The sequence below is a fragment of the Acinonyx jubatus genome, chromosome X (genome assembly GCF_027475565.1).
Source record: "Acinonyx jubatus isolate Ajub_Pintada_27869175 chromosome X, VMU_Ajub_asm_v1.0, whole genome shotgun sequence".
Taxonomy (NCBI): domain Eukaryota; kingdom Metazoa; phylum Chordata; class Mammalia; order Carnivora; family Felidae; genus Acinonyx; species Acinonyx jubatus.
The window spans coordinates 104,554,085-104,567,418 of NC_069389.1; the positions used below are offsets into that span (position 1 = coordinate 104,554,085).

Consider the following 13,334-nt stretch of genomic DNA (forward strand, 5'->3'; position numbering starts at 1 on the left):
CAGTTTTCTCATCTACCAAAAGGGGAAAATAATAGTACCTGTCTCATTGAGTAGTTGTCTGCACATGAAGCTATTTGCCTCATGCTTGGTAATCATTGTACGTCAGGTGGTACTATGTGTGCTGCCCGAAGAAATTTTTTAATAGGGGTAAAAACCAGGGTGTTGACTAAAATGAGAAAGGTCCTTTCACAACAAAGGTATTCCAAGGATTAATTGAACAATCACTTATGTGATTGTTAATTCAACAATCACTTATGTGATGTTCCTGGCATTTACCCGCTTTTCCTTGTACTCACCACATAAGCCCTGTTGTTTCGTATCCTCGCGTGATTTCGGAACGTTCGCGTGTGAGGTTTGAAAATCAAAAGTAGTCCATTGGCCAACAGAATTACCCAGGGTGCTTTGCAACCATTCCTTCTGGTACCAGGGGGCCAGAAGCTGGTCAGTGGGCTTGGTCAAACGGCTCGCTCGCTCGTCATTCTCCGGCTGGTTGTGAGGTTCGGATTAGCTTGGACTCCCCCGTCAGCACTTATACTCTCAAGATTCTAACTTTTTGTGGTCCCACTTTTTGTTTCCAATCTGTTTTTTCTCAATCGTGTGCTTTGAGTACAGGGCCTGAGTCTGCCTCTTCAGACGCTAATACCTGGCGTCTAGTCGGTGCTGAGGTTTATTTACTTACTTGATCTTTATTTTCTTAACGACTTCGGACACTTAATTAAATACCGCTCACTCCTTACCCTCATTTTCCTACTTTTAACTCCTTTGCTCCGCCCCCCTAACTTTCCCTCCTTTTTCGTACTTTGCGCGCAGGCGCCTTGCCCCACCCCTTCACTACAGTCTGCAGGCCCCTCGCGTCCCTTAGGTTTGGCTGGCCCCACTCTTCTTGCCCCCCCTTCCTAGTCCAATACGCGTCGCCACCCCCCCTTCCTGCTCCTAGTACGCGCCGCACCCCCCCCCCCCCCGTAGTCCTGGTACGCGCCAGTTGCCTGGTAACGCGGGAACGAGGAGACATGTCTGCCCCCAACTGGAGAGCACGTGAACTGCAGAAGCTGCCAAATTGTCACGCCTTCCTTCTTTCTCCCTACACATCCCAAAAGTCAGGTTGCCCTCTCTGAGCCTTTGCACCCGCAGCCAGCTCGACTCCCCCGCTTAGACCTCTGTAGTTCCCGCCTCTCATTTTGCGCCTTCTTTTCTAGGCTTTGAGGAGGCGGTGTTGGAATGCCGGAGCCACCACCGTTGCCGAGGCGACAACTTGGTTACTTCCGTTGGTTTCAATGCTTCCGGGTTGGCGTTGCGGTGCCGCTTCCGACTGTGGGAGCCTCGGCTTCCCAGTCGTCCGCTGAGCCTGAGCAGGTGAGGGGGAGCTCCTGGACATCCAGGCTGGGGAGCGGGGCTGGGCCGCGCCAGGCCGCGCGGGACCGGGCTGGCCTTGTTCCCGGCCTGGGAGGGGCTTAACGGTCCTTTGATCTCTCTCTCCCCTCAGCCGAGTCCCTTCCCTGTCTTTCACTCTTCTGGCATCGGTGGTTTTACTTCTTCGATTGAACCCTGCTTCCTCGACCCCCTTGGGAGGCCGCCTTCTTCAGGCGCCTCCCTTCTCTCCACGAACTCGCTCTGACAGCTGAGGAACTGGCAAGATCCTGCTACCCAGAGGGTGAATGGGTATCTTTCCTGGAATAATCCTAATTTTTCTAAGGGTGAAGTTTGCAACGGCGGCCGTGATTGTAAGCGGAGTAAGCAAACACCTCCATTGTGTTAGTGTGAGGGATGCTGTTAAAAGATGCTCCCCTTCAGTTTCTACCCCCTGCCACTCTTTGAGGTCAAGGCATTGAAGGCATCTATTAAAATGCAGTTCAGCTAACTAATTGGGATGACAGCTATTCTCAACATGAATTAGTTTCTCAGATAAGGTAACAAACAGCAGGGACGTTTGTAGCTTGCTGTCAGTGTTTCGTTGTTTTTTTTTTTCCAGGCTAGGGATGCTTAGAGTTATTGTGAACTTTTGTCTTCATTCCCTACATCATCAAGTTCCTTTGTGTCTCCATTTTAGAAGTTTATCTCTAACCTCATTGTCAACAAGCATCTTGTCTGCTTTACTTCACAACATCCTAAGCTAGTTTCCTTGCCTATCCTGTTTGGAATCCACTGTTTGTGGCAGCCTGAGTAGGCTAACTAAAATGTGGTGGATTTCCCCAAGTCCCTTCCCTGTTCAAAAACTCACAGCCTCCCTCACACCCTGCCAAACACACATTTTGGTTTCAAGCCTTTCAGCCTGTTTCTTTATCATACTTCTTGTCTGATAATTGTATCAATCTGTTAAGAGAATTCTCTGTTCAGGTTAGGTTGCACTATTCCTTCTCAGAACAAGCTATACTGATGCCTGCCTCCACATGCTGTGGAGAACAAGCTATACTGATGCCCCCCCCCCATGTTTGTGTCTCTGTTCATCCTCTTTTCCTCCTCCGCCCCTCCCTTACCTAGACCTATCCTGATTCTACCTGTACTCTGTCAAGGCCCATTTTAAGTTCTCTCATCTCCACAAGCCTTTCAAATTATTCAGGCCCATGCTGATTGTCTCCTTTACCATGCTTCTGCTCTTACAGTTTGTACTATGTAATTTAATACTTAATTTTTTCTCTAATGAGAAACTTTGATTTCTTCCACCAGACTATAAGCTCTTGAAAGGCAAGTACTCAGTTTCATACAACTTTATCCCCACCCCAATCTCCTTGATTGTCCAGGAAAGATAGGTTGAATGATAAATACTGTCCTGATGTTAGAGCATGTGTTCTGTTTTTTTTTTTTTTTTTTTTAACATGAGGTTTATACTCATAGCATGTTGCAGGTTTGGGCATTTTGTATGCTTTCAATAAATATTTGCTTCATTCTCCATTATTACTTCCCAAGTCTGAGTATCTATAATGCCTACTCTTTTTAAAAGGAGAAAGTGAGAAAAACACTCAAGATTTTTCTGACCAGATCTTTGCAGTAATGTAGGGCTATGTAACTTGTATTCTAGGACTTTCTTCCACTCTCTAGGCTATCAGATTTTCCTTAGTCAGACTTCAGTATACACGTTTGCATTTTAAATACATTTTCATTGGCTTCTTTATGCGATGAGTATTTAAGGTTTCTGTTTTAATTCAGATGTGGTTTGTTTCCTTTTACCCATATCTGGGGATAGCCCTCACAAGTAAAAATCATTTTTAGTGTGCTTGGGGTCTTTTACACAAGTAATTCTCTGTAACAAAATCAACGGGGGAGAATTAGGCAGAGAACCTCTGATGATCAACAAAAACAAAATGTTGTTTACAGGGTGTAGCATTGCTTTGGTCCAGCAAGTTAACTTTCTAAGTTCTCACATAATCTTTTACGTACACACTGCATACATAGATAAAGGATATTACACGGGAACCAACCAAGTATTTAATAGATGTATACCCAATTCTGTGCAAGCTATTCTAAGGGTTATGAAAAGTACTGTGAGACATGGTGTTTGCCTTCAGGGATCTCAGCTAGTTAAGAGAAAAATAACATGGAGCAACTGGAAGATAAGCCTCATCCTGTGTGCCTGAAATTTAGATATACAAGGGGGTGAATGAAGGTTCTAAAAACATTGCACAACTGTGGAATAGGTATGACATGACATGTATGCAGACTTAAAGGTTTTAAGGTGACATTTTAATGATTCAGTAGTGTGATATGGTCTCACAAAAATGACTGCCATTTTCAGCTGTAGTAATTGAAGTATAATATAGTGAGTGATGAAAACTATTGTGGATATTTACCCTGAGAAAGATAAGATACAGGAGGGCATGATAGCTGTCTTTAAATACTTGAAGGACCCTGTAGGGAAAAAGAATACATTCGTTTAATATTACCTCCCCAAATGGGTGAAAACTAGAGGAAGGCAGACTTTTGGCTCAGTACGAGGAAAGAAGGTTTAAAATCAGACCTAACTAAAGATGATAAAGTACTTTTTTGTAACAAGATTCTTTCCTAACATTGGAGGAAAAGGGATTTTACTGTCAGATGGGGGTGGGGAAGTGACAGTGGTAGCAGTGTCAAATTTGGCCAGTGGTCCTCAGAATTTTGGATTTCATGGATCAATAATATTTAAATGAAAGTGTGGAGAGGAGACATAAATTAAGGTAGCCAGTCTTATTTTGCTAAGAAAGGCACTAAACAAAGTCAACTACCAACTATATTTCATACAAGAAAGGTGATTTTAAAAAACGCTCCAGGAGTAGGAAGAACAGGATTTCCTAATAGATAGTCCTTTAAATTAAATACATTTGGCTGAAGAAAAAGGTATTAGGTGCCCTTATTTTCTTTATTTCATCTCAGAATTGTAAAAACTTCATTAAGGAACCACTGGGCCGACTGACTTGAGATTCTATTCCCTGCTATGGCTCTGCCCCCTGCCTTTAACTGACTTACTATTATTGTTCCCTGAGCACATCTTCCTTATTAAAAGTCTGGGTAGCAGGTAATAAAGTTCCGATAGAGGCTTTCTCTGTAATGAGATGAATTGAAAGAAGTTGTAAAAAGAAAGCTTTGGAGAGAAGCATAGCAGCCATTTGAAATGCTTGACTGTTTTGGGAAATCTCTAAATTGTGGGGGGAAAATGCCCTCTCCATTGACCAAACTAAGAGAGGGGATATGTCATGCTCCTTGCTTTTCCATGCTTCCCCTCTCGCTGTGTGTGTCGTGTGTTACTGTTAATTGTAATAAAATGTGCGCATAACTGAAAATGTTAATAAGATAATATTTAGTACTCAAGACTCATTTCAGACTGTAGCTGGTACTAGAAGTGCCTATTCCTGCTTTGTTTTCCAGAATTCCTTTCAATAATTTTCCTCCAAAAGAGCTATCTGTTCCCGACTCTGTATATCAGATGGACTGGCTGATCCCACTAAGCTTGAAAGGAAGTTTCCACAATTATGGAATATTATTTCCATAATTATTATTCCATAATCCATAATTATTCCATAATTATTTGTGGCTTCTAACTAAAACATTTGTCTGCATGTTTGCTATCCTCTTTTGGGAAATTGTTCATGTGTGCTTACAGAGATTTCCTTCTGGGGAAATAAAGCAAAACCTTGTCTCCTCTAAAAAGAGACTGTGACTCAATGGTGCTAACCTCAGATTGGGCTGTGGGGGAGGTGGGCAGTAAGTAATATCTGCTAAAATGTAAATTTTAGTACTTTTCAAAATGTAGTAATGATAATAGCTAATAGTTGAACTAGAGGGCGCCTGGCTGGCTCAGTCTGAAGAGCATGCAACAATAAACTTAAAAAAAGTTGAACTAGGTGGCAGGTACTTTTTCACGTATTTTACATATATCATTTAATTTTCACAACAACCCTATAATATAGGATTTATAATTATCCCCATTTTACAGTTCAGAAAGCCCAGGCATAGAGTGGTTAAGTAACTTGGTAACAGAGCTAGTAAGTGGTAGTGTCAGGGTTTGAACTTAGGTAGTCTTACTTCAGAGTCTTTATTCCTGGCCATAAAACATTGGAAGATATTTTTGAAATTCAATAGTATATGTACTGTGAAGTTCTGAAAAAGGAATATTTAAAAGAAATCTGAGAGTCCATCTTAAAAGATTACTTCCAGCTGGACCAGGATTTAGGAGGCAATGCATAGAACAGTAGTAGTTCTTAAAGGATGGAAGCACCAGCATTATCCGAAAACTTGCATATTCTCAGGCAGGACCCAGACCACTAATCAGAAATTCTGAGGGTGGCCCAACACTCTGTTTTAATCTCTCTTCTAGATCATCCTGGTGCACATAAAATTGGAAAACCACTGATCTAGAGGGCAGAACTGTGGGGAAAAGAATCCAAGAGAAATAGTTGAGTGATAGGAAAAACAAAAATGAAAAGATTGAAGATGACAGGTCTAATGGGGGTGGGATGGGGAAGAAGGCAAGGGGACTGGGAGTTGAATACATTGTTAAAAAGTCAGAACATCAAAGAAAAACATTATTTGTATGTATGTGCTTTAAAAAGACCAAGGAAAAAGAGTCACTAGATGAATGTAAGTTAAATGTCAGGGAGAAGAGAGACATCATTTATATTATTTTCATTCCTCTGGGAACCAGAAGAAGATGAAAAGATACTTAGCTCAGCTTGGGCTTTGTGGGGAGAAGCTGTGTATAGCTAGAAGTAGCTAGATGAATTAAAACCCTGCAGTTTAGTGGAGAGATGAGAGGGCTAAGAATATGAGAGCGTAGTGGTGTCAGCCTTTGCTTTGCACCTGAATCAAGATAACTGAATACGATGAACTGCTTTTATGAGATGCCTCAGCCTATATAATTTGAACTCCAGGTTCCTTCACTTGTAATTGTCTAGTTGAATGTCTAAGTTGGTTGTGCTGGATGGACTGAAACCTCTTCTTTGGGTGGGGCTATGGATAACATTAAAGAAACTAGAGAAAGAAGGGCACAAGTTGATCTTTGAGGGAATTGCACGCCTACCCGTACAGAGTGGGAGTAAAGAACACATTCATAATCATCCAGTACATAAAACAGGATCCTCCATTTTGTTTCATTCCACTTGGTAGGGTTTTCCCTCTACATCTGCTTCATTTACTAATTTTGTTGATATAAATAATGTGATCAAACACTAACAAATGCTCCTCACTCTTGTGCCTTGTTCTGATTTGTGTTTATTTTTAGCCCCAGAAAAGTGCCACTGTAAGCCATGAGATGTCTGGTCTGAATTGGAAACCCTTTGTATATGGCGGCCTTGCCTCTATTGTTGCTGAGTTTGGTAAGAATGTGAAAACTGACAAATCTGCTTCTTATGGTATAGGTGGTAGCTTATGGTGACAGTTATTTTTGGGGAAAATTAGAGAAAAAGTGAAAAGAAGCTCACTCTCTTTGTTTTAAAAACTATTGTCTCTAAGCCACCGAGTAATATTTTCTAAAAAAGTACTACTCATGGTATGGTGAGTGAGGTTAAGAAAGTCAAACTTAGGGGGTGCCTAGGTGGCTCAGTTGGTTAAGCATCCGACTTTGGCTCGAGTCATGATCCCGCAGTTCGTGGGTCTGAGCCCCGCATCAGGCTCTGTGCTGACAGCTCAGAGCCTGAAGCCTGCTTCAGATTCTGTCTCCCTCCCTGTCTGCCCCTCCCCGACTTGTGCTCTGTCTCTGTTGCTCAAAAATAAATAAATGTTAAAAAAAATTTAATAATAAAAGTCAAACTTAGGAAGATTTTTTTTATAGTTTAATGATTTGTTAATTTGCTCTAGGTTTAAGTAATGTACATGAAAAGATAAAGGGAGTTCGACAATATAGGGGTTTCTGCTATATTTTTGTACTAATGGTCTTTCCTTTATGCTAAGTTGTTTATAACTTTCTTGGTATTCAGACTTTTTTTCTTTTCTTTTTAAAAGTTTGTTATTTATTTTGAGAGAGAGAGAAAGCAAGCATGAGTGGAGGGTGGGGCAGAGAGAGAGGGAGACACAGAATCTGAAGCAGACGCTGCACTGTCAGTGCAGAGCCAGTGGGGGGCTTGAACTCACGAACTGTGAGATCATGACCTGAGCTAAAGTCGGCTGTTTAATCGACTGAGCCACCCAGGCATCCCCAGACTTCTTTTTTCAAACCTCTGTCCCATTAAAAAAAAATTTTTTTTTAACGTTTATTCATTTTTGAGACAGGGAGAGACAGAGCATGAATGGGGGAAGGCCAGAGAGAGAGGGAGACACAGAATCTGAAACAGGCTCCAGGCTCTGAGCTGTCAGCACAGAGCCCGACGTGGGGCTTGAACTCACGGACCGCGAGATCGTGACCTGAGCCGAAGTCGGATGCCCAACCGACTGAGCCACCCAGGCACCTTTCTGTCCCATTTTAGAAGAAAATTGATTAATAAGATCAAACTGGATTCTTCTCTATTTGATTTTAATTTGGAAATATTTTTTAGATTGTGTTTTTTCATCTCGCAATTTTCTCTTTCCTAAGCTATTTGTAAGTGACCCAACCCATTAATCTTTGTTGACTTTCTTGGCACATGCTCTGGTGTTATGATACCAAAGTCATAAGTGACCAGAGCTACATAATCACCTTGTTAGCTTTAGACTTCGAAATATTCCCTGCAACACATTTTGTCAATGTAATGACCACTTTTGTGTGTGGAGGTAACTAAAGAAGTTTGGTTAAAGACATTTCCCAGGCACTGTGTTGGTTATTAGTCCAGAATTAAACGTAGAACCAAGATGAGTCGGCCAAGTAGGACTTTGCTGTTATCTTTCATAATATTAGGGAACTATTTGTTTCTTGTAAACAGATAAAAGAAACAAAACTCACAAAACTTTATAATAGTATGTAAGAGTACCTGGAACAGCAATCCCATGCTTTCCCATCTTCTTTGTGAAAAATTAGAGAGATTTATGAAGAAGTGGGGAGTCAAGGTGGGGGGGTGCAGAGGAAGATTCAAATGCCAAACTGTATTATGTTAAAGATGAAATTAAAACATCATTTAAATTATTTTGTATTTGCAGTATATTAGGACCATCTTAAAGCATTTTATTATATCAGTTTCAACTATACTGTGGGCCAAATCCTACTGCCTAGATACAGTACAGTATATTTCACTTTACCATATACAACTCTTCTGAAAGTGGTACTCTTAGTAGAGATATCCCCTATGTGTTATAAAAAGGACTTCATCTTATGTTTTCAAATTGTCATTGGCTTAAATTCAGCCAAAATTTAACCATGACTCTTTGGAGAAACTTATAAATCAGTGTGTTCTTTCATAGGAACTTTCCCTGTGGACCTGACTAAAACACGCCTTCAAGTTCAGGGCCAAAGCATTGATGTCCGTTTTAAAGAAATAAAATACCGAGGAATGTTTCATGCCTTGTTCCGAATCTATAAAGAAGAAGGCGTATTGGCTTTGTATTCTGGGTGAGACTGGATTCTTTCTTTACCTCTTGAATAGAAACACTTTCAAAAAAATTTTTCTGATGTTTATTTATTTTTGAGAGAGAAAGACAGAGCATGAGCAGGGGAAAGGCAGAGAGAGGGAGAAACAGAACTTGAAGCAGGCTCCAGGCTCTGAGCTGTCAGCACAGAGCCCGACGCGGGGCTCAGACCCACGAACCGCAAGATCATGACCTGAGCCTAAGTCAGACGCTTAACTGACTAAGCCACCCAGGCGCCCCAAAACACTTTTTAAAGAACCTATGTATTTCAGTGGTCTGATAGTGTGTGCCCTTCATATTCACCATTCTAACTTGTAATTCAATATTCCTGTGCAAGTTTCTATTTCACTTGCTTGTAAGTCTTGAGCTTTAGATTTTGTGTTCATCTGGCTTTGCGTGATATATTTTAAAATGGATATCTCATTGCAGCATTGGCTTTCTCCTGTTTTCCTGAGAGTCATCAATAGCCCCTGTGAATAGCAGCACCAATTAACGGCTTATATTTCTGTGGTATTCTTCCTGAGTTGCCAAATACTTCTTTTAAAATTTTCCTCTTTAAAGAAATACTATTCTGGTAGTTTAAGCATAAAATGCAGAATGTGAGAGAGGGAGACTGATCTTTTTTTGTCAATTTTTAATTAGTTATAGGTTTGTGGTTTATTGTCCATTTTGTCATGTATCTGCTGCCAGTTTCCTAGGCCACTCCTGCATCTAGGTTACCAGTTTACTGATCAGAGAAGGGACATCAATTTTATTATTAACCTATGTTAGACTTAATTTTGAAAGACAATTTTCTTAGGGAAAAAAATCAAGTAATACATCTCGAAGCAAATGAATCATGGATCATCTGTTTCACCTTGTTCTTTAATCAGCATGGACAATCACAAGATTATTTATTTCTAATAGCAAGCAGTAAAGTCAGAAATATGCATATTTAGTCATCGTTTTTAAAATCTTAACCATCCAAGCTGCTGTCGTCTTTATTTATAACTACTAAAGTATAGTTCTGCAACTTGGAAGAATCTCAAAGGGGGTATGAGTGAGAATGTCTTCAGTTTATAAGCAGAACTTAAATATGGTGAAATCTTGGCTCTAGTATCTTCTTGATAGATGAAAGATATATGTACAGCTGTTAGGAAGTAAGGTTGATTTTTTAAAAATCTCCATGAGGTGAATAATGGTGTGTACTCTTTTCCTACATTGCTAGATTCAATTTGCTAATATTTTGTTAAGAATTTTTGCATCTAAATTCATGAGAGATGTTTTCCTGTAGTTTTTCCTTTTTGTACTCTTTTTGTCTGGTTTTGATATTGGGGTAATACTAGCCTCATAAAATGAATTGGTAAGTATTCCCTCTCCTTTTTTCTGGAAGAGATTATGTAAGATTAGTGTTGATTTTTTTAGGTGTTTGGTAGAATTCCCCCATTGAAATTGTCTGGGCCTGGAGATTTCCTTTTTGGGAACTTTTAAATTATGAATTAAAATGTTTTAATTGTTATGAGACTATTCAAATGATCTATTTCATGTTTTTTTAATGATTCCCATATTTTTATCTGTTTCATTCTGAATTTTGGTAGTTTGTAGTTTTTGAGGAATTAGTCCATTTCTTCTGAGTTGTTGAATTTATGAGCATAAAGTCGTTTTATAGTAGTATTCTCTTATTCTTTTAATGGCTGCAGAATTTGTAGTGCTGTTGCTTGTTTCATTCCTGATATTGGTGACTTCCATCTTTTTATTACTATGAACCTTGCTAGAGGTTTATCAATTTTATTGATTTTTTTCAAAAAAGCTGGATTTTTCTCTATTTTTTTTTCAGTTTTATTAATTTATGCTCTTTACTATTTCCTCCCCTTCTGCTTGCTTTGGGTTTATTTTGCTCTTCTTTTTCTAGTTTCTTGAGTTAGGAACTTATGTTGATTTGGGATTTCCCTCCTTTCTAATGTAAGCATTTCGTGACGTAAATTTCCCTCTGAGCATTGCTTTGGCTGTGCCCTATGTATTTTAACAGGTTCAATTTTCATTTTCATTCAGTTCTATGTATTTTAAAAATTTCCTTTGAGACTTCTTGTGAACCATGGATTATTTAGAAATGTGATGTTTGATTTCCAAGTGTTTGAGGATTTTCCTTACTGATTTCTAGTTTGATTCCATTATAGTCAGAGAATGTACTCTATATGACTTCAATTCTTTTAAACTTGTTGAGTTTTGGGGTGCCTGGGTGGCTCAGTCAGTTAGGTGTCTGACTCTTAATTTTGGCTCAGGTCATGATCTCATGGTTTGTGGGTTCAAGCCCTGTGTCGAGCTCTGTGCTGACAGCATGGAGCCTACTTGGGATTCTCTCTCTCCCTCTCTCTCTGCCTCTCCCCTGTACTCGCTCACTCTCTAAATAAATGAATAAACTTAAAAAAAATAGTTGAGTTTTGTTTTATGATCCAAATGTGCTGTCTCTTGGTGAATGTTTCACTATGCTTGAATAAATGCATATTCTGAAGTAGTTGGGTGGAATGAGGTGAGTAATGGAAATGAGTAGACTATCTAGATGTGTTTAATCTGCAAGTGCACATTGAGTATAATTGACTTTTTCTTTCTTTTTTTGGCAGAATCGCTCCTGCTTTGCTAAGACAGGCATCATATGGCACCATCAAAATTGGCATTTACCAAAGCTTGAAGAGATTATTTGTAGAACGTCTAGAAGGTCAGTATAGACTTCTTCTCTTTTAGGGTGATACTCAGAGGGATTATCAAAATCATGCTTACTAAGAAGCATTCATCATAGGATGCTTGAGAGTGGATGACAGTCATTGCAAGGACAAAGCGAGTTCATACTGACTTGGGATTAATCCTTGCAGGAGTGATCTATGAGTTAGAAGGACCTGCTCTTTAAGTTTGTCCCTTTTTCTATCAAAGAAAAAAGAAGGCTTCTGGTCATCACAGAGGGAACATGGACAAGTTTGTCCAGAAAATTAACGCTATCTTCATTGCCAAAAAGACTTCAACTATAAGCAGTTCTGTAGCTGCCAATTTTGATAAGCTTTTGTTAGATGGAGTAATTTTAGACTATTCTAGATTCTGTTGTACCTATGACCACCTTACCCACATTCAGCATTATCCCATGTCTCTATTATTGTTGCTGTAGCATTTCTAGCCTGATATTGTACTAAATGGTTATTTTACCACAGGGCTGTTGCATGGTTGTGGATAGCTGGAGAGCCTTTTGATTAGTAATGTCCTTTGAGTTACTTGATTGTCCTAAATTGACTTTTTCTGGAGCCTCTTCTTTGAGGATTCTGAAGGATTTACTTCCTAAAATAATTTCCTTTCACAGATGCTTCACTTGGGTTTACCTAGTTTCTGTTTGTAGGCTCTCCATGGTAAGAAGGCATGGTGAAGATGGAATTTTCATTTTAGAATATTATGCTCTGTTTCTTCTTCTTCTTTTTCTTTTTCTTTTTTTTTTTGGCTGAGTGGATTTAATTTCAAATGACTAGTTTTTCACATTTGAACTACAGAAACCTGTAAATAGAGGCCAGTAGATATCAAGGCCAGTCAAAATTAATATTTAAGTAATTTTTTTCTGTTACCCGTAAGCTTTTACTTTTTAAAATTCTGTTGCTACGTCTTTAGAGTTGATGATTCTCCAGAAAAATACTTAAAAAAATTTTTTAGGTGTTTGAAATGATTGAGGAAGAAATACCATATTCTGAATTTATGTGGGTTATTGCCAGTTGCTCTATACAGAATAATAGGACATGTGCTAGTGTACTTTAGAACTACCTTTAAAAAATAGTGATTTATGTTTTATAATTTTTATGTTTCAGTGATGATATGGGATCTAGAAATATTTGAGTTTTTTTTTTTAATTTTCATAAGCTTTGTGGTTCATTTCTCACAGTCAATTCTCTGCCCAGGGTTCCCTTTCTCTGAAAGATCAGTACTTTATTCTCAGAAACTAGTACTTAATACAAGCAGAATTCTTTTTTCCTTTTTACAGATGAAACTCTTCTAATTAATATGATCTGTGGGGTAGTGTCAGGAGTGATATCTTCCGCTATAGCCAACCCCACTGATGTACTAAAGGTAAGAGAGGTCTGGTAGCATTGGATGTATGCAATGTGATGTGAAAAGAGCATGAACTTTGAGTCAGATCTCCACTTGCCAGATGTAAAACCTTTGGCAAATCACTTAACTGTGTTAAGCCTTAGTTTCCTCATTTGTAAAATGAAGATAATTTAGTACCTATTGCATAGGTTTGTTTAGGATTAGAGATAATATGTGTAGACTGCCTATCACACTTGGTAGATTGTAGATGCTCAGTAAATAATAGTCAATTTATTATGATATGCATTGATCCTTTGGTCTTTAGAGTATGCAGAGCTGTATAAGATTCTTTCCAA

General features: G+C 39.2%; 1 protein-coding gene across 6 annotated transcripts in view; it reads left to right on the forward strand.

The window, feature by feature from the left end:
- The first annotated feature begins 402 nt into the window (after positions 1-402).
- Positions 403-13,334, forward strand: part of SLC25A14 (solute carrier family 25 member 14) — a 29,454-nt gene continuing 16,522 nt past the window's right edge. The window contains exons 1-6 of one of the 6 annotated variants that reach the window (XM_027054215.2): positions 403-497; positions 1,197-1,353; positions 6,689-6,782; positions 8,776-8,923; positions 11,541-11,635; positions 12,932-13,017. In XM_027054215.2, the coding sequence (XP_026910016.1) occupies positions 1,219-1,353; positions 6,689-6,782; positions 8,776-8,923; positions 11,541-11,635; positions 12,932-13,017 (558 nt within the window). In that variant the 5' untranslated portion in view covers positions 403-497; positions 1,197-1,218. Of the gene's footprint in view, positions 498-1,022; positions 1,097-1,196; positions 1,354-1,483; positions 1,731-6,688; positions 6,783-8,775; positions 8,924-11,540; positions 11,636-12,931; positions 13,018-13,334 lie in introns of those variants that run through there. The other 5 variants (XM_053201694.1, XM_027054216.2, XM_027054217.2 and 2 more) reach the window with 5 other exon arrangements.